The 23,718-nt window shown below is 37.3% G+C and overlaps 6 protein-coding genes and 2 pseudogenes across 8 annotated transcripts, besides 2 other annotated features; 6 read left to right on the top strand and 2 right to left on the bottom strand.

Moving 5' to 3' along the window:
- Positions 1–9,566: 9,566 nt before the first annotated feature.
- NCS54_00908000 (Zn(2)-C6 fungal-type domain-containing protein) lies at positions 9,567–10,715 on the top strand (the record flags this gene model as incomplete). Its single annotated transcript, XM_053154435.1, has 1 exon — positions 9,567–10,715. The coding sequence occupies one exon, from the start codon at positions 9,567–9,569 to the stop codon at positions 10,713–10,715; it is 1,149 nt and encodes a 382-aa protein (XP_053010410.1).
- A 599-nt stretch (positions 10,716–11,314) lies between these two features.
- Positions 11,315–12,441, top strand: NCS54_00907900 (annotated as a pseudogene). The gene is made up of 3 exons: positions 11,315–11,531; positions 11,581–12,236; positions 12,295–12,441.
- Positions 11,315–12,441: a sequence feature.
- A 117-nt stretch (positions 12,442–12,558) lies between these two features.
- Positions 12,559–14,121, bottom strand: NCS54_00907800 (uncharacterized protein; the record flags this gene model as incomplete). The annotated part of the gene is made up of 3 exons (XM_053154434.1): positions 12,559–12,658; positions 12,714–12,730; positions 12,868–14,121. 3 exons carry the CDS (start codon positions 14,119–14,121, stop codon positions 12,559–12,561), a joined length of 1,371 nt encoding a protein of 456 aa, XP_053010409.1.
- Positions 14,122–15,216: 1,095 nt separating this feature from the next.
- On the top strand, positions 15,217–16,065 carry NCS54_00907700 (annotated as a pseudogene). The gene is made up of 3 exons: positions 15,217–15,292; positions 15,636–15,741; positions 15,792–16,065.
- Positions 15,217–16,065: a sequence feature.
- A 1,144-nt stretch (positions 16,066–17,209) lies between these two features.
- NCS54_00907600 (Hypothetical protein) lies at positions 17,210–17,793 on the top strand (the record flags this gene model as incomplete). Its single annotated transcript, XM_053154433.1, has 2 exons — positions 17,210–17,458; positions 17,503–17,793. The coding sequence occupies 2 exons, from the start codon at positions 17,210–17,212 to the stop codon at positions 17,791–17,793; spliced, it is 540 nt and encodes a 179-aa protein (XP_053010408.1).
- Positions 17,794–18,246: 453 nt separating this feature from the next.
- On the bottom strand, positions 18,247–19,366 carry NCS54_00907500 (Putative quinone oxidoreductase; the record flags this gene model as incomplete). The annotated part of the gene is made up of 2 exons (XM_053154432.1): positions 18,247–19,193; positions 19,264–19,366. The coding sequence occupies 2 exons, from the start codon at positions 19,364–19,366 to the stop codon at positions 18,247–18,249; spliced, it is 1,050 nt and encodes a 349-aa protein (XP_053010407.1).
- A 1,010-nt stretch (positions 19,367–20,376) lies between these two features.
- On the top strand, positions 20,377–21,429 carry NCS54_00907400 (Hypothetical protein; the record flags this gene model as incomplete). The annotated part of the gene is made up of 1 exon (XM_053154431.1): positions 20,377–21,429. The coding sequence occupies one exon, from the start codon at positions 20,377–20,379 to the stop codon at positions 21,427–21,429; it is 1,053 nt and encodes a 350-aa protein (XP_053010406.1).
- A 1,232-nt stretch (positions 21,430–22,661) lies between these two features.
- Positions 22,662–23,491, top strand: NCS54_00907300 (HD domain-containing protein; the record flags this gene model as incomplete). The annotated part of the gene is made up of 2 exons (XM_053154430.1): positions 22,662–23,346; positions 23,397–23,491. The coding sequence occupies 2 exons, from the start codon at positions 22,662–22,664 to the stop codon at positions 23,489–23,491; spliced, it is 780 nt and encodes a 259-aa protein (XP_053010405.1).
- Positions 23,492–23,718: the final 227 nt, after the last annotated feature.

Below are 23,718 nucleotides of genomic sequence, written 5' to 3'. Positions count from 1 at the left end.
AATTAAAATATAAGTTAAATTAGCATAACTATAGGTACCTAAGTATTAAGTTATAACTTTTTATAGGTATAATATTAAATAAAATTCCTTAATTCTTTCTTTTAATAAAAACTTTAAGGTAATTAATCTTATTATTAATAACTCTATTATTATAATTAAATTATTTCCCTTTAAGGTTAATTATTATATATAGCCTCGCCTTATACCTCTATAATAATTAAAGCCTATTTACTATTCTTAGGTTAAATAGATTCTACTTAGCTCTATTATTTACTAAAGTATATAGCTATTTTCCCTTAATTTATATTAATATTTTAAAATATCTTAGGTTAATACTTCCTTTTATAATACATAGGGCCCTTTATAGTATTATTAGCTATTCTTCTACTTATAGCACTTTTATAAGTAAGTTTCCTAGTTTTTTAATAATATATAGCTAATATAGTTATACTTATAGTTATTATAATTATATATTTTATAGTTATATGTATTATCTTAGCGATATAGCTAGTCTTAGTATTATTATTCTTACTTTTATCTTAGGTCTTTTATATTATTTAACTAGGTTACTAATTATTAGTCTTTTAGTTTTTCTTATTTTTTTTTAGCTAACTTATTTCTATTAGTCTTTAACCTTATAAATTATTTATTTATACTTCTAGATAGCTCTATATAATTCTTCTTAATACCTAGTATATATAATATTAATAGAGGTATATTAATAGAATACCTAATACCTTTCTATCTTATACTATATATAAGGTTTATTATTTAATTAAGCTAATAAGGCAATAAGAAAATAATTTTATTTTTATTTTTCTTCTTAATATTCCTTATACTAGTAATATTAATAAGATATCTATAAGATACTAAGATATTTCCTATGCATAGGATATATCTATATATTATTTTATAAGTTAAATAATACCTCTTAGTATCGCGGGTTTTTAGCTAATTCCTTATAGTAAGCTTTAATATAGATTTTTTATTTATAGGCTATATCTATATATTTTTATGCGGTCTAGATATATCTTTCTTATAGGTTATTTTAATACTTATTATTATTCTTATTATAAAGCTATAAGTAATTCTCTTTTTCTTATAGTTTTTTATTACTTTTTTAGCATTTTTACTATTAAGAGTATTTTTTATATAATTCTTTTTATAATTTTTTAGCTTTATATTTAAATTTAGTTTAATTAATACTATTACTACTTACCTTAGCGATCTAGTTATTATATAATAGCCTACTATATTAATCTACTTATTAGTATTTATAGATCTTATTATATTCCTATAATGCCTTAATTTAATATCAGGGGCATAAGGTATAATTATATCACATAGGGTTATTTTATTAGTAATTCCTATAATAGGCAATAAAGGGTATTAAGAATTACTTATTCTTATTATACTTTATAATCTACTTTTTATAATTAAAACCTTTAATAATAGCTTCTTTAAAGTTAGTTTATTTAGTTAGGGTTAGGGGCGCTTATTACTTTTGCCTTATTAGTATTTTTCTTTCTTTTTATTTAAGTTTTTTAATAACTGCGATAATAACCTTTTTATTATTTATTATATCTAGCACAAGGTTTCTTTATTTTATTAATTCTAAGAGTAATTATTATTATATATCTTAGGTTTTCTTTAATTATTTCCTTATTTATTTTACCTAACTATAAATTATTTTAATATCTAGTTTTTATTTATTTTTATTTTTATTTTTTTTATTATTATATTATATTTACTTTATTATATTATAATAAGTTTAGTTATTTAAATTATAATTTAGGGTTTCTTATTTTTTTATTAGACTTATTATATTATATTTATATATTTCTTACCTTTTAGGAGAGATTATTATTAGTTTAGCTAATAATATCTTTCCTTAATATCTTACTATTTTTTATAATAAACCTTCTTAATATAATTTATTTTATAGTAATATTAGCATTCTAGACTATAGTAATCTTATTTACCCTTTTATATAGCTCTAAGTACTATAAGGCTAGCTTTAATATTATAAGAGGTATTATTACTTTTTTTCTTACCTTAATTAATATTAAATTATAAGTTATTAGTCTTATTATTATTAAACTAAGGGTTTTATAGTTTTTTTTATAAGAATTATTAATTATTAATCTTAATTATCTTATTAATATAATTAATAAGATTATTAAGTTAATTTTTTTTATAAAGTTTTACTTAAATCTCTTTCTTAAGTCTATTAAAGAAAAATAATATTAAGGGTTTTTAATCCTAATTAAGCTTTAAGGTAAGTTAGAGATATTTTATTATATATTCTAAGGCTAAGTAGGTTTATCTAAGTGCCTTAATCTCTCTTTTAGCTTATACTTTTTTATTAATTATTTTAAATATTTACTAAAGCGTGGCCTTAAAGGTCTTAAAGCTAGAATAAAGGTTAATAGTCTTAGGTAAGAGTTTAATAAATAAGGTAATAAGATATTTCTTTATAATAGGTTTAGACTAGGCTATGGCATACTTAATAAGTTATCCTATAATATATTAGACCTTATTAGATATTAGGTTAAATTATATTAGGTAGTAAGTTATAAAAGCACATAGCTATATAAGAAAGGTAAGTAGCTTATAGGTAGTCTTATTAAACTTCTCCGGGGGGTCTAGCTTTAAGATTTCTCTTATATCTTTACCCCTTATAGTAGTAATTATTATATTATTAACTTCCTAGATATTATTTATATATTAGGTATTTTATATTTACTATATTTTACCTATCCTTTTAATAAGGTTATATATATTATTTATTTTAGTACTTATAGTAATAATCTAAGCCTAAAGTTATTTAACTTTTTTATTATTAAAGCTATTTATATTATTTATATCTTTATCTTAGTTAATTAAGATAGGTATAATAAGTAAGTAATTAGTAGGTAAGACCTACTAGTAATTATTTATAAGAATTACCTAAGTAGCTATTATATTTAATATTATTTAAGGTAATATAAATATTTTATTAAATAAGAGCTATTAATATATAATAATTATATATATTCCTAAGGGATAAACTAGTTATACTAGGTTTATATTAGTAGATAGAGTAATCGCGCTATGCTTAAATAATAAGGGGTATTATATCTAGTAATATACTTAAAGGTATTAAATATAACTAAGTTATATTAATAGCTAAAATAGCTATTATATAAAAAAATATAAATAAATATATTTTATATACTTATAATTAATCTTTAGACTAATATTTTTTTAGTTTAGTCTAGGGTAAGACTAATATTTTTAGTATTTAGTCCCTAGACTAATGCGAGCAACCTTTGGTCCCTGCTTAGTTAGAGTGTTTCTACTATGCTTCTCCGCCTGGCCTATGTCATAGCCGTAATAATAAGTTAATACTTCTTACTTAATAAAACTAATAACTAAGATAATTACTTATATATTACTTAGCTAATATCTAATAAATATAAAATTATCTCTTATTAAATAATTAAATAATACCCTTACTAAATAAATACATAATATACTAAAGATAAAGGGAATTAAGATTTTACTAAAAGGCGCTATATATATCCTCTATTAAATCTATATATTACCTAGGTATAATTAAATAATTACTTAGCTAAATATAATAATCTAGTCTTAAGAAAAAAATATTATAAAGGCTTTTATTTTTATAATATTAAGATTATAAGCTTTTATAAGTTTTTCTAAGATTATATTCCCTTTAGAATTAATATTTATTATAGCCTTTATTACTTTACCTTTTATATTATTAAGTTAGACTAAAATCTAAGGTAGTTCTTATAATTATATAACTATTTTACTTTAACCTTTTAGTATTAATCTAATAATATTAATTATCTAATTAGCTATTTTATTATAATAATTTTAATTTTAATATCTCTTAAGGTTTTTATAATACCCCTTTATATTTCTATATTCTTAATTATTTCTTAGCTTATTTTTATATTAATTATTATAATATAATTACTAAGTTAAAAGTCCTTAGTATTATTATTAGTCTATTTAGTTTAAGGCTTATTATTAATAAGAATTATATTAACTCTAGCTCTCTTATTAATCTTAGCCTAATAAGCTTCTCCTTAGTCTTATTTATTAACTTAGATTATATTTATGCCCTAAGGCTTTTAATTAAATAATCTTTGTATCTCCCTAATAATATATAAGGCTAGCTTAATATAAGTAATTTATTTAATATTATTAATAATATCTTAATAATCTTTAATTATTTCTCTTTTAAGTTATAATAATAATATAAAAAGCTTATTAATAATAATAAAAATCTTCTTAGTTTAATACTTGTTTCTTAATTCTTATAAAATAAAGGCTTATTTCTTTTTAAATATTTAAAACCTTTAGTTTTTCTCTTTATTAATAGCTATAAGTTTCTTTACTAAGATAGATTTTTAAATTAGCTATATTACTTCTTAAACCTTAATAATATCTTTAATATAAACTCTTTTTTTTATATTTATATTAATAATAATTATAATTATAATAAATACCTAAGATATTTTTAATTAATCTAAAAGTAAAGAGTTTTTATTAACTAAGATTATATTAATAATAATCCCTAATAATAAGTTTTAATTATTTAAGATATCTTAATTATTTTTTATAATATCTATAAGTAATTAATTAAATCCTTTAAGGGATTTATATTATAATTAATAAAGGCTTATAGCTTTAAGATTTTTTTATATAAAATTATTAATTATTATATCTTCTTATTATATTAATTTAAAATTAATTTTAATATAATTATATAATTTTATTTATTTAACTAAGTAAAATATATTTAATTTTAAGAAATAACTTAGTTAATTATAAATTAATTTCTTAATTTTAAACTTCTTAAAGATATAAATTAAATTTAATAATAATATCTTATTATTTTTTCTAAGGAAAATAGCTTTACCCTAGGGGTTATAATTTATAATTTTATTACTTTTATTATAAATAAGATTAAAACAATTATTTAAAAAGTAATTTCTCTTAATATAATATTAATATACTAAGTTACTTTAATAAAGGCTTTACCTAGACCTATATATTATATTTATATAAAAATTCTAATAATCTTATATTTAATTAATTAATATAATATTTATTTTAAAGGGCTAAGGTATTCCTAAGGCTATTTACTTATTATATTCTTTTTTAATAATCTATATAAGCTAGAGCTATAATTCTTAACCTTTTATAATATTAATTACAAATTAACTTAGTTATATAGTTAATTAATCTATCTTTAAGCTAGAGGGCTCTTTAGGATCTTTCTTAAGGATCTTTAAGGCTTTTATTACTTTTACTAAGGGGCTTAGGCTCCTTAGAGGGGTTAGGGCCTAAGTAACTTAATAAATATTATTTTTAATCTAAGGGTAATAAGTCTTTTTAATTTTAATCTTATTATTATAATATTATTTAATTATTTAAGTAAATTTATAATACTTTATAGTTATAATATTATAGATATTCTTATTATATTTCTTATAAATACCCTTAATAATTTCCTTTAAAAGTATTTTATAGATAACCTAGGACTAGGCCTTAGATTCCTTTTAATTATTAATAACCTACCTAAAGAGATATTAATACTTATTTAATTATTTAATAATAATATAATAACCTACCTTTAATTAGGTCTTATTAAATATTTTTAATTTTTCTTTAATAATCTTAGATTAATTAAAGTCCTTATTTATAAAAAACTCCTTTAGATTCTCTTAAGTAATTACCTATTTAAGTCTATTTATAGCTTATTAGACTTTTTTCTTAATCTCTAGGTTAAAATATAACTTAAAAAACACTTTTCTTTTATTTTTAGGGATATTTATAAGGTTAACTTATTAATTAAAAACCTAAAGATATTTAATTATATTTTTTTCTTTAAATAAAAAAAAATTAAATAAGATAATAAAAAAAGGACTAATTAATCTTTTAATTAAAAGTTATATTAAAAGCTTAATAATTTTATTATTACTTTTAGTAGCTTTATTACTTTTTATTTCTATATTCTAGCTAATATTAGACTTATGCCTATAATTAATAGATTTATTATTCTAAGCTAACATACTTAATAAGTAAGCGCCATAGTCATATAAGCGCTGCACTTTTCTACCTTATACCTAACTTTTTATTTAATTAATTAATTCTTAATAACCTAATATATTAGCTATTACTATTAAAGCTAGAACCCTTCTTGCCCTTTAGGCCCTTTAAAATAACCTAAAACTAAGTATCTAACGCGCTATAAGCACCTATATAGTCAATAAGCAATAACTATATTGCCGCTAATAAGGCATCTAGTCTTAACGCGATACTATCTAGAAATTATATTAGCTATCTAATCTAGAGGAATAGATCCTTATTTACTTTATTCTTAATCTAGATTCGCGAGGATTTTCCCCCTAGCTATATAGTATAAAAGAAATAGCTAATTAATTACTTATTAATTACGATATATTATTAATTAGCATATATTAGGCTTATAATTTTATTAAGTAATACTTAGATCTTAAGATATATTTCTTTTATAAATATAATTATTAGAGAGCTAAGTATAAAGATTTAATTATTATTTATAATTAATTTTAGCTTATAATAAATATAATTATAAAGTATAATATTTAATTAAATAATATCTATAACTTTAATAAGACTAGCTTTCTTATAGGTATAATTATAAGTAAAATAATTATTATAGGTATAAAAAGGCATTTAAAGCTAAAATTTATATAACCTAATAACTAAGAATAGATTATAATTATTTAAGTAATTAATACTAAAGGCTAAGTAATCTAGCTATTTATTATTAGTATAAGTTAATATTACCTTATTAATTAATATTAAAAAAATAACTTTTTAGGTAATTAAGTTATTATAATAACTAAAAATAGCTAGATTAATAATAAGATTAATCTTAAATAGCTTAAATACTTTAATTAATATATAATTAATTAATTAATTAATTCTTATTATCTCTTAATCCTTAATAGCTATAAAAGTTATTAATTTATTAATTTTAAGAAATATTATAAAAAAAGAAAATTATTTAATTTTATATATTATTTTATTCTTTTTACTTATTTTAATTACTTAATATTAAGTATTTTAAGCTATTTAAAAAGGCTTATAATTAAGAAATAAAATATTTAATTAAATACTTTATAACTTATATTTTAAAAACTAAGTTCTTTTTAGCCTTCTATACTATATATAAGGCTATTATAATAAAGAGAAATATTAAGAAAGCTTTTAAAGGAGCTAGTTTTATTTCCCTTAACCTAGAAGCTATAGTCTTAAAGCTTAATATATAGCTATAGACTTTAATGCCTACCGAGGAGGTAATTAAACCCTTTACCCCTTAGGTCTTAAGGACCCTAAAGATTATACTTAAGGCTAGATCTTAGTCTAAATACCTTAAAAGATAAATTAAAAGGTATTATAATAGCTCCTTAGAGTTAATTATAGAGACTATAAAGTCTCTTATAAAGGCAATAAAAGGAAATATATATAAGATTATATTATTAAGGGCTAAAATTAAAGACTTTTAAGAGATAAATAAGATACTAAGCTAGTAATAAAGAATAAAAAAGACTAAATTATAAAAAAGAGGGGTTATAATAGTAGAGAAAAGAAGATAAGTAATTAATTAAATAGATATAAATATATAGGTAATAGTTAAATTATTAAGGAATAGTAATTAAGGAAGGTTAATTAAATTAAATATTTAGCGCTATAGTATATATAATAAGCCTAGCTATAATATAAGGACTTATTAAGTAGTAATTAAGATATCTAAGGAAGAATATAGTAAGTAGTTTTAATTAATTAAATAGTTTATAGTATTTTTATTGCGATAACTATAGAGGGGGTTAAAAAAAGTATAGCGCTTATATAACTGCGGCGCTTACTTATTAAGTATGTTATTTTTATAATTATAGTAATAATACTTATAGTATTAGGTATTTAATTAAATAATTTCTAAGAGCTTAAGTTTTTTATATTTAAGCCTTTTTACTAAGGAAAATAAAAAGGGTATATAATAAATATCTTTTTAAATATTATAAAGATAAGGATAAAAACTATAAAGGTCTTATTTCTTATAGTTACCTAAATTAAGATTTTAATAGCTAAGACCTTTTATTATTACTTAATAAGAATATCCTTAGGTAAATTAAGAAAAGCTAAGTTACTTATCTTATTAAGAAATAATACTTTTTATATTAGCTATAGGTTAATAATATCTTTTTTTTTATTATAAATAGATTCTTTTATTTCTTTATATTTATTTTTTATAAAATATATAAAAGATTTATTTTAATCTTAGTCCCTAGGGGAAAGTTTAATTAAATAATTTTATTAAATTTAAATTAAAAAAAGATAGAATTTATTTATAATTAATGTTCCTTATAATTAAATAATTTTTTAAGGTTTTCTTAATTACCTATTTCTTAATTTCTATATTAATTCTTAATACCTTATATCTTTTAACTTAATAATAATAATTATATTTATAGTTTATTAATTAGTAATATAAATATATATTCTTTTATTTAATTAATTAAATTACCTTTAATAATATATCTTAATTATTATAAAAATATAAATATTAAATATCTTATATAAAGGTATTAGATTTATTAAAGAAATAAAATATATTAATTATAATTAAAACTTTTAATATAATTTTCTTTTAATAACTTTTAAAATAAAGATTTTATATATTTTTCTTATAAATTAAATACTATATAAAATACTAGGGGTAAATAATTAATTAATAATAATAAAGATCTTCTTAAGAAAAAAAAGCCTAAAGCTCTTTATTCTTAATCTAACCGCTAAAGAAGATAATAATAATCAAAGGTCTAAGGCCTCTAACTTCTTTTCTATATATAAGAAATTACCTAATGGCCCAAAACGGCTTAGCACCCATTTCCCCCAACTTAATAGCTATTAAAGTTAGCTATTTACCCTCTGCTTTTAGTAATATATTAACTACTTGCTAAAGCTAAGAGATTTATAATATCTTTAATTACTTATTACTAAAATATTTTAATATTTAATTTTAAATTTTTATTTTACTTCTTAAGGCTCTTCTAAGTAATATACTTATACCTTATGTCTCTTATGAAATTAGGCATAAATAAAGCAATTAGGCCATGCGCTTAATCACGTGAGATTTTGCCGCAGCACCTCTTCACTGCTTTGCCTGTCCGCTAAGGGAAACTTTCTTCGATCTTCAAAGGCATTCCTCCAGGCAGGCACAAATGGAAGGCACCTTAAACAACCCCAACCCCTTGCGGTATGAAGCAGACGGACATCCAGTCTCGCAGGACGACTGCGGCACATGCAAAAAACGGCGCATTAAATGTGACCGAGCTCCCCAAGGATGTCTGAAATGCGCCAGGAAAGGTTCCCAGTGCCCGGGCTACGGCCCACGGGTGCAGTGGGTGAACGACGTTGCAACTCGGGGCCGGCTAAAGGGCCTGCAAGCTACCTTTCTAGACAAGCACGCTCTGCGCCAGACAAATCGCGTTATCAATAACATGCCGGCCAAGCAGCCCCATGGCGACACTCCGACATCTGAGCTTCCCCAAGCCTTGTGGGATGAGTTAAGCCGCTATTACATGGACCACATCGCTCGGCTCATGGTGTGGATTGATACAGACAAGAATTTGTATCGACACTACATTATCCCGATGGCCTCCGAATCGCCAGTCCTTCGATTGGCCATTTCTGCAGTCGCTGGCCTGCACTGGAATGCCACCGGGCTCTCTCAGAAAATCTCTCTTCCAGAGTCGATACGCGATGAGGCCATAATGGGCATCACTGCATCCGTCAAGGGTATCCTTGAGCAAACTGCTCAGCTGACCCTCAAGGATGCTCAATGGATGCTCGCATCCATGCTGGTGCTTTCTTGCTGCGAAATGATCAAAGCTGGAGCTGAGGCAGCCGACTGGCATCGCAGAGCTGCACGAAGATTGGTTGGCGTCATCAATACCATGGAGTGGTGCAAAGACAGACTGATATCCTTTCTCGTCAACCAGCTTGCAATCTACGACATTCTATCTTGTACCACCTCATTCGACCTGTCCAATGTCCAGGAAGCGATACTTCCAGTAACCTCAAAGGAAAGCCCTCTGTTCTCGAAAATTTTGCTTCTCATCCACAGCATCACGTTGGATCATCGACGGTATCGCCAGAACAAGGCTGCCAGTAAGGTTCTGCTTACTTTAAGGATGGATATTGAACTCGCCCGAGGCGAGACGCTTATGGTGACCGGTACTTTAGGCATTCAAGACCCGTCTGAACGGCGAGACTTCGTCCGGCTTGTCGATCTGTACTGCAAAGCGACGTATCTTTATGCGCATCGAGTCCTGAACCAACACGGCATCACCCCTGAACGCCATATCCTGGAAGACATGTTTTCTGTCCTAGATGCGACGGAAGAACCCGAGCGAATATGCCACAACCTTGTCTGGCCTTTATTCATCATGGGAACAGAATGCCACGGTGATGCAGAGAGACAGGGATATATCACCGAGCAGTTCGAAGCTATTCATAGAGTGACCGGGTTCAACCATTATCAAGAACTGGTGGAGTTTCTCCTATCGGTCTGGGCAGGGGAAAGCTCTGACTGGCAAACCAAAGCAAGTGAGCGAGAGTCGATGGCTTTGCGCATCCTGGCTGTCTGAAAACTAGCGTTGTACTGTTGGGAACATCTATCTGTCGGATCGGACCGTGTACAATAGCTCTGAGGGTGGTCACCTGCCCTCAATGTCCTGGGGGTGAGCTCCGGCTCGTCGGAGAGACTAGGCCCAATTAGGGAGGGAGTTATCTCAGGAACAAGAGGTAATACACACAGGTTAAGACGATCACCCCCATGACTCAATACACAAACACCAATCGACCAGGATTTCGTATAACCCAGGAACTCCCAACTTGATTTGTAAGCGCTTCATAGTATTTGCATGTGAAGACGGCCCGCTTTAGTCCGAGTTGTCTTATCAAAGCAGCCCTGACGGTGTGTACCAGCCAAATCGTTTCGGCATTGATGAGTTGGCGGAGTTGTGGAGGTCCTCCTGTGGATTTCTCGCCAAGACTTCCGAAATAAGCTTGGCGGATATTGCTCACGCCCGCTCCGATCCAGGTACAAGTTGTTATGATTGTTGGTGGGGCTTCTCATATCACGGGCAGCACCAACTAACACAGTTTTAACAATCACCCCCATCGGAATCATTCCAAATTATTCTTTTGGCACACATTCCTCGACATCTTGACTCAAACCTCACAGATCCGTTACTCTCAATTCGCGAACATGAATGTCACCTCAAACATTCTGCTCATCGGAGGCGGCGGACTTGGCGTCATCGCTGCCTTGAGTCTCGAGGCCAGCGGCAGAGCCAGAGTCACAGCTGCTCTCCGCTCAAACTACCACATTGTCAAGACGAAAGGCTATAGCATCAGGTCCTGCGATCATGGTGAAATTAATGGCTGGCGTCCGACTGAAAGTACGTATCACTCATAGCTAGTCACTCCTGGCTGCTCACATTCCTGTAGTTGTGAACCATGTTCCTCGTGTGACTTCAGACGACAGGTCTTTTGATTACATTGTGATCACTACCAAAAATTTACCTGGCGTCGGTCGAGACATGGCAGAATTGATCACGCCTGCAGTTTCACCTGGCATCACAGTCATAGTCCTCCTCCAAAACGGGCTGAACATCGAGAGACCATATTCAGAACGGTATCCAGGAAATATCATCCTGTCTGGCGTTAGTTTCGCCGGCTCGCAAGAGGTGACACCTGGTACGATTGAACACGGCAGCCATGATCACCTGCTCTTGGGCGCCTTTCGAAATCCGAATGTGGATGTCGCATCCGGGGAAGCAGCGGCAATGAGTTTTGTGTCACTGTACGCAGCTTCAGGAAGGGCGTCGTGTTTCTACACTGCCGATACGATGTCGCATAGATGGAGAAAGCTTGTTTATAATGCTACCATGAACCCACTTTGTGCCATTACCAATCTGGACTCGGGCTCTCTCCGACAAAGCGGGCCTGAAATCACAAAGCTCATTGAGGACGCCATGGAGGAGATTCTCGCCGCTTCTGCGGCATCCGGATACGTGCTTCCTCCGGGGACCGCCCAAGAGTTACTGAGTCTTGATGCTCCGGATGAGCATTTTGAGCCAAGTATGCTGCAAGATGTTAGAAAGGTGTGTAAATCCCCCTGCATCTTTCAATGCCAAGAGCTTAATGATTTAACCGTCCTAGGGGAATTTCATCGAGTACGAGTACCTCGTGGGGGAACCAATGCGTGAGGGGCTCCGTCTTGGTGTTCAGATGCCAACAATCTCAACTCTTTACGCGTTGTGCAAAGCTGTGCAAAGCAGAATGAAGCAGCAATGTAGCTCGATCTGAATACATTGGTCTGGCCCTTGGAATAGTCAGCGTCTACAGGTAGCTACCAGTCAACACAAAGATCGATACACGAGGCCCGAACCATGAACATGAAAATCACAGAAGTAAATTGATAATCTACTTGGTAAACTCCTCTCTCAGGGCGTCTCCCATCCTCTGTATAGCTACATCTAGTTCCTCAAGTGATGTAGACGCAAATGTTACCCTCAGGAACATGCTTTTGGGTAATGAGCCTGACGTACAAAATGCGCTTCCCTTGCAGCATAACGTACCCTTCATCAAAGCCCTTCTATAAACACGGTCTTCGATCAACTCAAACATTTCCAAAGAGGATTCTCCATGGCTGTTGCCAGATAAGCTGTGCCGTTGGTAATTCAACTTGATCCAAAGAAACATGCCAGCCGTGGGGCATTGCCAGGAGCATACATCCAAGGGGAGGTGCTTTGTGCACGCTTCCACAAGCCTGTCTCGACGATGCTGGTACTGATCACGCAAGTAGATCAGCCACTGGGCGAAACCGCCATGTCCCCATATATCATCCAGGAGGTGACTCATCGCCAGTTGCGACAAGCCGCTCGGGCAAACGACCCCCACGTCATAATGATTCAGAATTTTGGAAGCAATGTCAGAGTTACTCGTCATCCAACTGCAGCGAAGACCTGGCCCAAGGGTCTTTGACGTCGAGTCCAAACGTATCACGCGGCCTGACACATCCAACGAGAGATACGAAGGCAGGAGACTCTGGAGATAGGCGTCCAGTTCCGACACATTGTGTGGTGGCTGGACCTTGTCTGTTGACTCGACGTTCCCCTGAGCCGAAAACTGCAAATAGAAATAAGGGTCATCCTCGATGATCAGGAGATCGTGCTTTTCGGCAATGGCGTAGATTTCCTTGCGCCGTTGAATGGTCTGCGTGACTCCGGTTGGATTGTGACCAGTCGGAATCGTGTAGAGCAGAAAAGGCTTTGCTGAACGACGTTCGCCCTCATCCCAGCTAGAAAGAACCGAATCAAGATCTTGGGCTGATATGCCTTGGCTGTCCATTGCCACTGTTGCAGCCCGGAGACCCAGCGGCCTCATAACCTCGAGGGTGCCAGAGTACGTGTACTCCTCCACTAAGATGTGGTCCCCCCTGGTACAGAACATTCGGAGTGCATGCTCAATGGCCGATGTGCTCCCCACGTTCAAATACACCTCCCAGTTTGAGTACGGTGGCCGGTGCACAGCTTCGACGTGCTCTGTCAAAAATCGAACAAGGGCTTCGCTTCCTCCAGCATACCCGTAGGACAATGCGGCAGGAAGCTCAGCCGACAAGTCGCGATTTCCATGGCAACTGTTTCTTTTCAGTTCCTTGTTGCAGGGCAGTTGTTTGCCAAGCTCACTGGCCTGGATGAATTTGAAAGATATGTCGAGGAGCGGAAAGTATTCTGGGGATGGTCTTCCGGTTGCCAAGCTAAGGACTCCGCTAGTCAGCTCGGAACCTGCGGCCTTGAGCGTGGCGGCCGCTCGTGACTGGCTTTCGATGTTAAGACGGTGACAAAAGTCTCTTGCTCTGGGTTTCTCAGAGTTTTGTTGTGTCTTGAAGAAAGCCGACGAAGTGGTGGGAGCAATGCCGCCAGCCAACGGCTGCGATTGCCCTCGAATGAGGGCTAAATCGTCCAGCGTCAATCTTTGAGCCATTGAGAAGAAGGCTGGAGTGGTGACTGTTGAGAGCCTGCTTCGCTGCAAGGCGAATGTGATGAGTAGTATTTATGCGCCTTGTAAAGATGCAGCGCACACAGTCTCATGCCATGATGTTCCTAGTCGAGAAACTCGAGTTACAAAATCAATACCCTTTCAGGAATAGCTGCATAAATCTGCAAGCCAACTTTGAAAGCCAAGTTGGTGGAGTCGCCCCGCGCGTTCCTTTGCATGAATCTCCACTAAATCTCCTGATTACTCCCGTTTTAGGCTAAGATCGAGAAGACCACTCCACCTTTATCACGATTAACTTCAAGGGCCCCCACTTCAAGGATACCGACAATCGTTTCGAGATAAGTATCCACTCTTTCTCTTCATCACTCCCGCTTTGGGATAAGTCACTGATCGTAGTGCCCGCATGTAAGAGACAGAAAATTCAAGGTTCAAGGGGCAACAGCGGAATGAACAAGGATAACATAACGTGAAATGACAAATCAAGACCCTCGGGGTATGCTTCTGCTCGAAACTGCCCCTAACTTTTACCGAAACTATGGAGCATTGGCAGGAAAAAGGGCGCAGGCGCTCACTTTTGGATATCATTCTGGGTTCACGTCACATAATGATGTGATCCACGACCAACTTTGCAAACATTAAATAGCTTGATGCGATAAGGATTCAACTCCTGACTAGTAACGTACTATTTTCATCTTTATCAAATTCGCAATGTGCCACGTTGCGATGAAACCAAGTGCAGCACCATCTGCTACCGCGCCAGACCATTGCCCTCCGGGCGAGTCTCAACAGCCAAGAACACAACCCAAAAGCAGTCACATTAGGCATTGGCTTGTTGTGGTTGGGTCTCTGGCAACTATCTGGGCCACTTATGGTTTACTGGCGTCAAACGGCGTTTTTCTATCATTTTGGTCCTCGAATCAGTTGGCGCAATCGCCCCAAAGTTCAACGGCTTGGATCACTGGAGTTCATCTCTTCTTATCTCTGGCTTTGGGGTACCCGGTCGGTATTGCATTTGATAGGTACGGTTCGACCCTCTTGATGCTTGGTGGTAGTGCATTCTACCTGGCAGGAATCTTCGCCATGGCAGAAAGCACCAAGTTCTGGCATTTCATGGTCACATACGGCATCGTTGCCGGTACTGGGTGTGGTGTAACAAGTACGGTTGCTATTAGCGTTCTCAGCCATTGGTTTGAGGAAAAAAGAGGGCTAGCAACAGGCATTGTGATGCTAGGCGGGAGCTTAGGAGGTGTCATGTTTCCTCTTACCTTGAGGCCTTTGTTTCAAAGAATCGGATGGGCCTGGAGCATTCGAGCCCTCGGCATCTTTCTCTCCGTTCTGGCCACTACCGGAGTCCTATGCGTCCGATCACGCCCCCGGGTACGGCGTACGAAAAGGGCGCCCATCAAGGAATTCTTTAATATCGCATTCCTTCTGGTCACTGTCGGCATTACAGGCAGGTCTTTCCCCACCTGACGAATCTCATATACTTACCAGTCTAGCTTTTGATTTTGTCCTCTTTGGAGCACTTGGGTTGCTGCCAGCCTTCGCGAAGAGGCTGGAACTTGGCGATACGACCAGCTACCAGCTGATTGCAACACTAAATGCGTGTGTTTTACCTCCTTAATGATAAAATGATGACTAACGAGATGACACAGTTGCTCTGGAGTAGGACGCTGTTTGGCAGGTATCCTTGCAGACCGTATCGGTCCCTTCAACGCTATCATATCCGCTCTCACAGTCGGGGAAGTGTCGATTCTAGCGTTCTGGCTCACGTCTGGCTTCCATACCGCACTTCTTTATTTATTTGCCGCAGTCTTTGGGCTGGCCAGCGGAGGCGTTCTTAGCCTTGAGCCCCTTTGCATTGGGCAGTTGTGCAATGGATGTCATTTTGGCCAATTCTATGGCACCTGCTTTCTTCCAGTTTCCGCTGTGTAAGTTTGTCAATTTTCTTTGTTTTCAACTCTGTTAAAGTACCTTCTCTAGAAATCTGTTAAATGTATGCTGATATTTTGGTATAGAACTCTGATTTGCATTCCTATCAGTGGCACACTACTCAAGGTCCTTGGACAGTATGGCTTTGTTATATTCTTTGCTAGCATCTTACTTATTTCTATCCTTGGCTTTGTCGGATCGCTATGGGTTATTCGTAAGGTGCCAAAGTGCAATGAAGATAGCATGCAGCTTAGAATTAGATAACGTATATAATAAGCGAGCGGTCAACTTCCATCTGAATTCTCTTTTCCTTACTTCAACTCACAATGCCCGTCCACACCAACATGTCACAGTCAGAAAAAGAAGCCAACGTCGTTCTTGTTCTTCAAGCACTTCAAAATGACCCGCAACTAACGATCGATCGCGCTGCTACGATATATAGTCTCAAATACTACCCCACGTCGTCGACGCGACCACATCCCCGCGCGATGCGACTACACTCCGAAATCTCGGAAACTAACCAATCTAGAGGAAGAGACGATTGTTCAATACGTTATTGACCTGGATTCACGATAATTTCCTCCCCGCCTTCGCGACGTAGAAGATATAGCCAATAAACTGCTCGCTGACCGCGATGCGTCGCCCATCCGCAAGCGCTGGGCCTCCAACTTCGTCAAGCAACAACCAGAGCTAAAGATGCGTCATGTTCAGAGATAGAACTACCAGAGAACCAAATATAGTCTCCTTAATGACAATACCAGTATGTCCAAGATAGGGGTCACAGCTTGATTTGCCAGAAGCTGGCCTAGGTTTCTAACGTTATCGTATCCGCCGGCATACCACCGGGCTTTCTATATACCCCGACATCCAATGAAGGCGTTTTTGTTAGACCCTCACTAGACCATAAATAGATTGCAGCCGAATAACGTTATGATGCGAGAGTTGTTGGTGATGGGGCTTATAAATTATCGCCGCGCCTTCCGCGGGCCTCCGAAGACCGTACTCTTCCTTGAGTCAGAACTTTCCAGACCTCCCTCTATAAATGAACCGAATAAGAGGGCTAAGGCTATGACTTGGATTCATACATCAGTCGACATGACTGTATCATTATCTTATTCCAAAACCCACCAATTTTGCAACGATGACATCTGAGGGCCCAACAAAGGGATTTAGGCTGACGCATGTCGGTCTCAGAGTTGCAGATATTGACCGGTCGATCGCCTTCTATTCAGGAATATTCGGCATGAAGGAGTTAGGTCGAATGCCCTTGGACACTGTTACAATTGCCTTCGTTGGGTATCCAGATTCGGTGGCTCCTGAAACTCCTCTGTTCGCCCGGGAAGGCGTACTTGAACTCGTCTGTGCAAAAGCAAGGTTACCCTTGGAAAGTGTGTTTCTGCGATCGGCAATGCTAATGACTCACCGTATCATTAGAACTCAAACACTACGATTGCTAGATCGAACGACTATCCCGACTCCCGTATCGTCAAGCTGGCGTTTGGCGTTCCAGATATGAAGATAGCTATGGAATATATCAGAAGCAAGAACGTCAAAGTACTCAAGGAAGCTGGAGTGGCTCAGGGTTCAGAGGTGGCGGCTACGTTTCTGGGTTGCGAGACCCCGGACAAGGGGTTGGACCGGTCGTTATGGACGGCTGCCGTAGCAGTGCCGTTTGTAGAAGATCCGGACGGATATCTCATTGAAATAATCCCATATCAAGCCTAATAAACTTGATTGTATACCTCGCCATAATTATGGGTCATTTGGGTCATAGAGGTAGATCTTTATAAGCAGCCACCGTTTGGCATTTTGCAGTCATTAAACGTCAACTCAGGGGATCAAGTCGTCGGAGTCTGAAGGTACATTTATCCTTACTTAGCTTCCCCTTGGCCCAGCCCTACTAAACCAACTTTCGAGGTGCAAACTTTCCACCTATTAACTCAAGAAGTGTAGAAAAGCTCAAATGTGGAGTACTAGAACAGTACCTGCTACTATGAAGTCAGATTGACCCCATGGGAGCAGGGTATCACAGTGGTGACGCTCCTGAGCAAAAGTAATTGGAACGTAGACGTAGAGGCGTCACTGCCTTCTCAGAGGTATCAGAGGCGAGCTGCTATTAGAGTTTCGGTTTAACTCACACGTCCTTCAACAAAGAGATTACTATACAATCTCCTCTAATCAGACGATATCTTTAGTTTCCAAGATCCTAATCACCATCTTCTTCCCTCGCACCCGGCCTTCTTTTAAATCCTTCAATGCTCCTTCAAGTCCACCAAGTCCACCCTGAACGAGCTCATAGGGGTGCGGTGTCAACCAGCCTTCTGCGAGACCCCGCGCGAAAGCCTGTCCCCATACTAAACCAAACAACTGATCATTTTCGCTGGCTCCATGTACAATGCCAACGTTTATTGGCAACACTTGCACCCTCGAATCGACGCTGACTGAGTCGGCGGAAGGGAGGACAAGAGCCAGCTTTGGCTCTCGACCCACAGCTGTTTCGACGACTTTACCAAGCAAGGCAATGGTTCTCTCAGTGGAAACGGTGTCAAAAACGTCGTGTATCTGTCCGGCCGAAACGCCAGCCTCCGAAGCAGCTCTGTTGATGGCCTCTGCGAGTTCTTCATCCGTCTTGTAGGTGGTATAGTCTACGAACTTGTTTCCTTCGTTCAAAAGAGGAACAACGGACTTGCTGTTTTGGCTACCGACGGCAATGATGGGATGAACACCTGCTGCCCGGGCCAGCTTGATTGCAAATGCACCTACAGCAGTGCTTGCGCCATAAATGATCAGAGGTCTGCTGGAAGTTGCTGGTCGGTCCCAAGGAGACGGGAACTCGAGGGTGCGAGTCAAGGCGACTGCAGCCGTGTAAGCCGCAAACGGAACTGTGGCTGCCTCCTCGAACTTGATAGACTCAGGAATAGGGAATACAGTGTGCTCAGGGGCGATCGCGTATTCAGCGAACGATCCGAAGCTTGCAAGTCCGACGTGCATTGCAGCAACGCGGTCACCCTTATGGAACCCGCGCACACCGGGTCCAAGAGAAGCGACGATGCCCGCTATGTCATCACCAGAGTTGGAAGATGTATTGCTCCAAAATGGTACTTTCCAATCTTTGGGATTTGTGCCTTGCGTAAAAGTTAGGAATAACGCCACAGATGAGGAAGAAAAGTAGATAGGAGCATGGGTTCATCATACCAGAAACGACTACCTTGATTAGGATCTCGCTTGGCCCAGGCTCTGGGATGGGTGAGTCGATGACTTTGACTGTAGTGTTGGGAGCAACTATAGCTTCCTTCATGGTAACCGGAATGTGTTTACGAAGTAGAGGTAGGTTGGAGAACAATAGAGATCTAAGTTAAAGAGAGGGTCTAGCTTTGGAAAGTTATATATTAACTGCTGATAAACCACCGGGCTTTAAGTGTACCCCGGGATCTGATAATAACGTTATATCATTTACAAACATAGCTTAGCTCTTAATAATAAGTTTAAGCCAGGCAATACCAACTACGGCTCTCTAGACTACTTTGGGAAATGAGCCCGAAGATTATTTGTAAACAGTAACCGTGGCGTAGCTTATGACTGGGATAGCCATAATGGAGGGCCGTGGTTGCGGGTGGCGACAGTCGGATACTATTGTGAATTAATTTCGTTGGACAATTCAGGTTATCGCAGGACTACACCCGGATCGAAAGCCATGAGGTTATCCAGGGTGCATAGAATGCACAAATCTCGCTGGGTATGAGACTTGAGTTGGAATTAAAAGACACTAAACATAGTATCCGACTCGTCTTGATGCCCAACGATGAACTATCGGCCTTGCTCACTTCCGTCACTATTCTCAACCCGAGGGGAGAAGCGCGAGTTTCTAGGCCAGAGCATGGCAATCGAGCTTTCAAAGGATCAGCACATATTTCAGAGAATGGACCTCCAGGCTGGAGAAGAACTGCATGGGCAAGGGTCATGCAGCCTGATACGAACCGCGACATTTTCCAGGGCGCTTTCCAGGTCGATGGGGACATATATCACATTGAGGTAGACCCTGCTCATCTTACAAGACGAGGCATCATAGATCAAAAGAGAGCTCGCTTGGTTGTACGAAAAAGCTTCGACAGTCCTGTACATACCACCAGCGGTAAACTGATTGGACGAGGAGTATCGTGCTCTATTAGTGGCGACTTGGGGTTCGGGCATTCGGGTGAAGGGCAGCTTCTATCGAGTTGACATCGACATACACAAGACTATGATCCACGGGACGCTGTCAACGAGGCGGAGGAAACAGAGGGCTGCCCAAAGCAAACGAAAGTTGCCATGCTTGGCATCGCTACTGACTGTTCCTACACAGCTGAGTTCGACAGCCTGGCTGATGTCCAGTCCAACATCCTGAATCAGATCAACACATTATCCCAAGTATACGAGGACACCTTAAATATCGCTCTCAGAGTCGTTAACCTCACAATCAGCAACCGACACTGCCCCGTCGAAGCTCCTGACTCTTCCCTCTGGAATCTGGGCTGTACTTCGAAAGAGAATGTTGCTGATCGTCCAAGTCTGTTCTCCAAATGGAGAGCAAGATTCAACCATGGCATCGGCGATATAAGACCTGCCGTTTGGACTCTTCTGGCAGCTTGCAATAGTGAATCGACTGTGGGGATGACGTGGCAAGGCCAGGTCTGCGAGCTTCGCTACTCTAAGAACGAAGACGGGATGATTATGGCTGCGACTAACATTGTCGTTCGAACACAATACGAGTGGAAAGTCATAGCCCACGAGATTTCTCACAGCTTCGGTGCTGTACATGATTGTACTAACACCATGTGCAAGGCGGATGGATGTTACGACGACGAGTCATGCTGTCAGCTCAGCAGCAAGATGTGTGATGCCGGAGCCCAATATCTGATGAACCCATCACCCAAGTCGGACATGAAGGCTTTCTCGCCCTGCACGATAACACAGATCTGCTCCAAGGTGGGTCAAGGGTCCGTTGACACCGACTGTCTCCTAAGTGAGGAGGATGTTCCGACCACCTCGAATAGCACAGCAGAATGTGGGAATGGGATCCTGAAAGAAGGCGAGGACTGCGATTGCGGCGGCACATCTAGCTGTGAATCTGTCGAAGACTCCTGCTGCGACCCCGAGACGTGTCGATTTGCTGAAGAGGCTGTCTGCGACCCGTTGCACCACGACTGCTGCACAGATCAATGTCAGCCTGCGTCAAGAGGCTTGGTTTGCCGGGGAAGTAAGGGAGCCTGCGGCCCCCGAGGAGTTATGCGATGGAAACTCAACCACATGTCCACTCGATATCAAACGAGAGGAGTGGCGATGAAACAGGCGAGAATGACATCCACGGACGATTCTCACTGAGATACAACCATGTAGTGATTTATAAGTTGCGGCAAATTGCACGAGGGCCCTATAGCTATTTGGGAATTTAAGGATGGTGGCGCACGATCTAGGACTTTGGTTATGCAGTATACATGGATGACAGTGCGTGTATCTCGAGTTCTTACTATTATATCCTCGAGTGTCCACGGGGTGTATTATCGAGATTTTTACTCTCTAGCATATCATTTACCTGAGGGGGCGAGTTACGCATTTGGACCATGATTGTCCGCCTCGAGAGAACTGTATAAACAACACCGTAGGAGAAGTTCAACCAAATTCGAATGAAAAACAAGTTCGTCTAGCTACAACAATCAGTTAACCTTCCAGCCAATACTAGCTTCTACAGAAGAAACTCAAGAGTCAACAATGGTCTTGTGGAGCAGACTCAGAAAGAACCATGTCCGCTGGGGACGTCGGTACAAGGCTACAACCTTGCTTGGGCTTGGCTGCTTACATATTTTCCGAGGCTTACAAAACCATTGTATTCCCTCCTCCCCAGTGGGATGCGAGGAATAACTTAGGATATATCCGTTAACGCCCGGGCATTACAATGAACTTGCCTAGTAAACGGCTATCAAGCTCATCCTCGGATTACTAGTTAGTGCCGAATGAGAATGGTCAATAGCACACCGCTGCCAAGTATATCCGATAGGTGTCGGATCTTGTATGGATGCGGGGTGAAAAGTTCGAAGTAATTTGCCGATTGACCGTCGCTGTTCGGATCCGACGACAAAAGACAATAAGTAGTCAAGTGATATAGCTACAAATATGACAAATAAAATTGTGGAAGGAAAGGTACGGAAATTCCAGTCCAATAGATTATGCAATTGTGAAATAACTCTTCCTTTTCTCCACATCAAGGTACACCTTTCGATGCCTTTTTTCCGTCTCGTGTTGGTAAGCAACGTGGACCAAGTGTCTTTATATCCGACTACCTTCCGGATTTAAGTCCATATGGAAGAATTCTGTCCCGTTGATCCTGCATTAATGATTACTGAATAAGATGAAATCATTATTTTCGGCTGAATGGCTGAGAAAGCGGGATGCTTACCCATGAAATGAGTGCCACCCCGGTGCTTCACAAGTCAGCAATTGCGAGATATAAGTTGGATTTCTGTTCTGGTCAGTACTCAGGAGTCTGTCCAAAATAATCCAGTGTCCTACTTCCACCTCTTTGAAGATATTGTCCAACTCCCAAATTTCTTTTCACAATGGTGTACCCTAAAATTGCAAAACTTCTCTTGCTTCTGCTGGCTCTGTCGTTTGGGCCAGCTCAGGCTTCACCTACCGCAAAAAACGGCCTTGCCTACCGTCATACTGTGCCTCGACGAACGATTGCTGGTGTCAAAGTTGTCGACACTCCAATCGTGCGCGCCGCCCATGACTACGCCCTCAAACACAGCAGTGACTTTACCTACAGGCATATCATGCGGAGCTGGCTATTTGGCGCCATTGTCATCGAACACAACGAGACCCTTCGCAACACTGTGGACTTGGAGGTGCATGCTGTGGCTGCTCTTCTTCACGACTTGGGTTGGGACCAAACTCCCGGCTCGCCATTTGTAAGCCATGATAAGAGATTCGAGGTGGATGGTGCAATTGCCGCCAGAGAATTTATCCAGAATAACATACATGGTAAAAAGTGGGATGAGCGAAGAGTACAGCTTGTTTGGGACGCTATTGCTCTTCATACCCAACCTAGTATCTTCAACTACAAAGAACTCGAGGTTGTAACTACAGGCAACGGAATTTTGTCCGATTTCCAGGGGCCCTTCCTCGGCATCACCACGGAAGAGTATTCTGCCGTGCTCTCAGAGTTTCCCAGCAACGGCATGAGGGATGGCCTGAACAATACTATCATTTGGCTTTGCCAGTCGAAGCCAGCTACGACATACGGTAGGTTTACATGACATGAAACCAGAGAATATTTACTGACGAACTTGCAGACACGTGGATGCAGCCTTGGGGAGACAATTATGTCTCAAGCTACCAGTCTGAGGGAAACAGGCTTTTTGATGACTTATTCTTGAATCTTCCTTAATGTCAGACGAATAGGTCTGATAGGAAAACTCAGCTCTGCATAGGTCCGGATCCGTACCATAGTTCCGATCAAACCTAGATAGAGGTTTCAAACCTAGATCAATCTCAACAACCTAGATCGTCAGCTTCCACCGGCATCGCCGGTCCATGGGCTCCCGGATCAGCCGGATGCCGAGGGATAAATAGCTATCTTTCCTCCCTACTATACTTCAAGGCATTAGAAAGCAC

This window comes from Fusarium falciforme, chromosome 7 (genome assembly GCF_026873545.1).
Source record: "Fusarium falciforme chromosome 7, complete sequence".
NCBI classification, from domain to species: Eukaryota; Fungi; Ascomycota; class Sordariomycetes; order Hypocreales; family Nectriaceae; genus Fusarium; species Fusarium falciforme.
This window is presented reverse-complemented; position numbering and strand designations above follow the sequence as displayed.